Source organism: Saprolegnia diclina (assembly GCF_000281045.1).
Source record: "Saprolegnia diclina VS20 unplaced genomic scaffold supercont1.19, whole genome shotgun sequence".
NCBI classification, from domain to species: Eukaryota; Oomycota; class Saprolegniomycetes; order Saprolegniales; family Saprolegniaceae; genus Saprolegnia; species Saprolegnia diclina.
This window is the reverse complement of record NW_008246086.1, coordinates 100,572-103,128: the sequence shown is the minus strand read 5'-3', so window position 1 is coordinate 103,128 and position 2,557 is coordinate 100,572. Positions and strand designations below refer to the sequence as shown.

General features: G+C 60.5%; 1 protein-coding gene across 1 annotated transcript; it reads right to left on the bottom strand.

The window, feature by feature from the left end:
- Positions 1-1,665: 1,665 nt before the first annotated feature.
- Positions 1,666-2,503, bottom strand: SDRG_06826 (hypothetical protein; the record flags this gene model as incomplete). The annotated part of the gene is made up of 2 exons (XM_008612630.1): positions 1,666-2,425; positions 2,479-2,503. 2 exons carry the CDS (start codon positions 2,501-2,503, stop codon positions 1,767-1,769), a joined length of 684 nt encoding a protein of 227 aa, XP_008610852.1. The 3' UTR covers positions 1,666-1,766.
- Positions 2,504-2,557: the final 54 nt, after the last annotated feature.

Genomic DNA, 2,557 nt, shown 5'->3' with positions numbered 1-2,557 from the left:
TTGGCGCCATCGTCCCACGTCCGGTAGATGCCGGCGGTGCGGCCGACAGCCACCGCGTAGTACCCACCCTTCTTCGCCATGCTGCAAATTCGACTTGTCAAGCAGTTGGGAATCCGGATGCTCACGAAGTGTATCCGGACATGGCGGGAGGCAAGTTGCCGACGAGGTCGGTTGCAGAATCGTTCACTTCACGGGCTCACTGGAGGTCCATACATACATATCCATTGCTGCAACAACGGGTTCAACTTGGCTGCGTGCGGCCAACGATCACTCGAAGATTGCAGGTTTTTCTTCAACCAACTTGCCAGCAAAGGGCGAAGAAGGTGGGTTACCACGCCTGCCATGGGTTGCGAGGCGGTGCCCCAGTGATAGGTAGTCGACGTCGTTGGCGACTTCTTGGCGACGGTGGACCGAGGACTGTGCTTGTGCACTTGATGCCTCGTCTTGGTGTCGTTCGAGACTGACGGTCGGACGTGGTCGTTGAGAGGTGTCGGGTTGAGAACGTAGCGCAACTTGCTCGGCGCCGCTGCGGTTCTTCAGAGTCGCGCCAGCGAGCCTTGGTGTTGGCTGCTGAGCGCAAACGTGGCGGTGCTTGTCGTCTGCGTCGGTGCTGATGTCAAGCGTCGCCAGGTCGGCGTCCGTTGGCGGTTTGTCGACTCGGAGCGATCTTGGTCGCGCCGCTCGCTTGGAAGCCGCGCCAGTGTGTGAGGCCGTGGCTGGGTGGCGACGGCGTGTGATCTGCCTTGCGTCTTGGCTGGCATCTTTGCGCGTGGGGCTGAGAAGCCGTTGGTCGGGAGAGACGGGGATCTTGCCGCGACTTCTGATTGTCGATCTTGCGCGACTTGGCCGTGGTCGCCGTTTGCTGTAGATGTCGAGAGTGGCTCAGCACCGCAGCCCCCAAATGGAGCGGTGCTTGAGGTGCTTGGACGTGACGAGTTGGACGTGACGAGTGTTGTTGTCGGGGCGGGTGGCGGGGCTGCGACTTGTTGCCTCTCGTGGGTGATTCTAGAGGTAAATATAGTGAGCACTCTTGTGAAAGCGCGGCTTTTGATCCAGTTGCAAGGTCGCCGTGCCAGAGTCGCTGGGTACGGCGGCGCGCATGTACTTGGAATCGTCGGTTCGCACCAACTGGGCATCGGGCGCGATTTCCGCAAGGGGCTCGCGTGCTTCGATGCTGCTGGGCACAATGTTGGCTGAACGTACAGCGCTGTTGGTGCGTCTGTGTCGAAACAAGAGACATCGGGTCGTCACTACCGTCGCCGCATCGGAGTATCGGTGCCGTCGCAGCCAGCCGACGTCGGGTCGCTGCTGCCATCGCCGCATCGAAAAGCGCCGGTATTGAAGCGAGAAACGCCCGAGACGCTGCTGCCGTCGTTGAGGTGATGCGTCGGCGTCGAAGCACGAGACGATCGGGACGCTGCTGCCGTTGTAGAGCCGAAGCGCCGGTGTAGTAGCGGCAGAGGACCGGGACGCTGCGGCAGTCACGAGGCAGCGACCGCGCGTGGCGAGAACGCCAGCTCACAACGTTCTCGTTTGTCTAGGCCCTAGAATTACCCCGCCTACCCATCAACAAAAAATGCTACAGCTGAAGTGCTCATGCGACGTCGCACTTCCGTAGGCACTTCAGCGTTCTGCACTGTGATGTTCCTATCGCACGCACCTTGTGGACAACATAAGGAAAATACTATTTATTATAGAAAAGACTATGGATGGTGAACATTAATGACTTATTTCCGCTGCACTACGCACGACATCGAGACGCGAAGCTACTCGGTCGACACACACTGTGGCCGCGTGCGGTACTTGCTAGCAGCCGGCGGTGCCGGTGCTGTCGTGATGTACGCAACAACCTTGTCGAGGATCGAGTCGCTCGACGGTGGCACGATGTCTTGCGGCACCGGGGCGGCCGCGAAGGCATACGCCGAGAGCGAGTTGGCATCCGTTGCCGACTCAGGCTCTCGGGACACAGGCGCGACAGCTTTGGCAAACTGCATTGAAGGCGAGAGCGTTGGGACATTTCCTGTAAACTGCCCACCAGAGCTGCCAAACGTAGACGCCGTCGTGTCCGCGTCGTACGAATCCACCGGTGTTGCAGTCGTAGGTGCATCCGTCGGGTAGTCCTGGTCAAACGACGTCGCCTTTGTGGGTGCGTCGGTCAGGTAGTACTGCAATGTCGCCGTCGTAGGTGCGTCGGTCGGGTAGTACTGAACGTACGACGGAAGTGTTGCGGGCGCGACGGTTCCATATTGAAGCACGCCCGAAGGAGAAAACGTCTCAGACGCGGTCGTCGCGTACTCGTCACCACCATCTTCGATCGGGGCAGGCGTAGCATCGCTGACCGAGCCAGCCGACGACGACGTCGTCGAAGCAACTGCGGACGCGATGGCCGACGCCACCGACGACTTGACACCGGCGTCCGCCGCGACTTGTTGAATCTCTTGGACCGACGCACCCGACGCAACGGCTTGTGCGATCAACGCGGCCTGGCCCAAGCTGGCGCCATTGTCAAGCGCAGCTTGGATGATCTCGGCCACCGGTGCCGGCGTTCCGGCGGCAC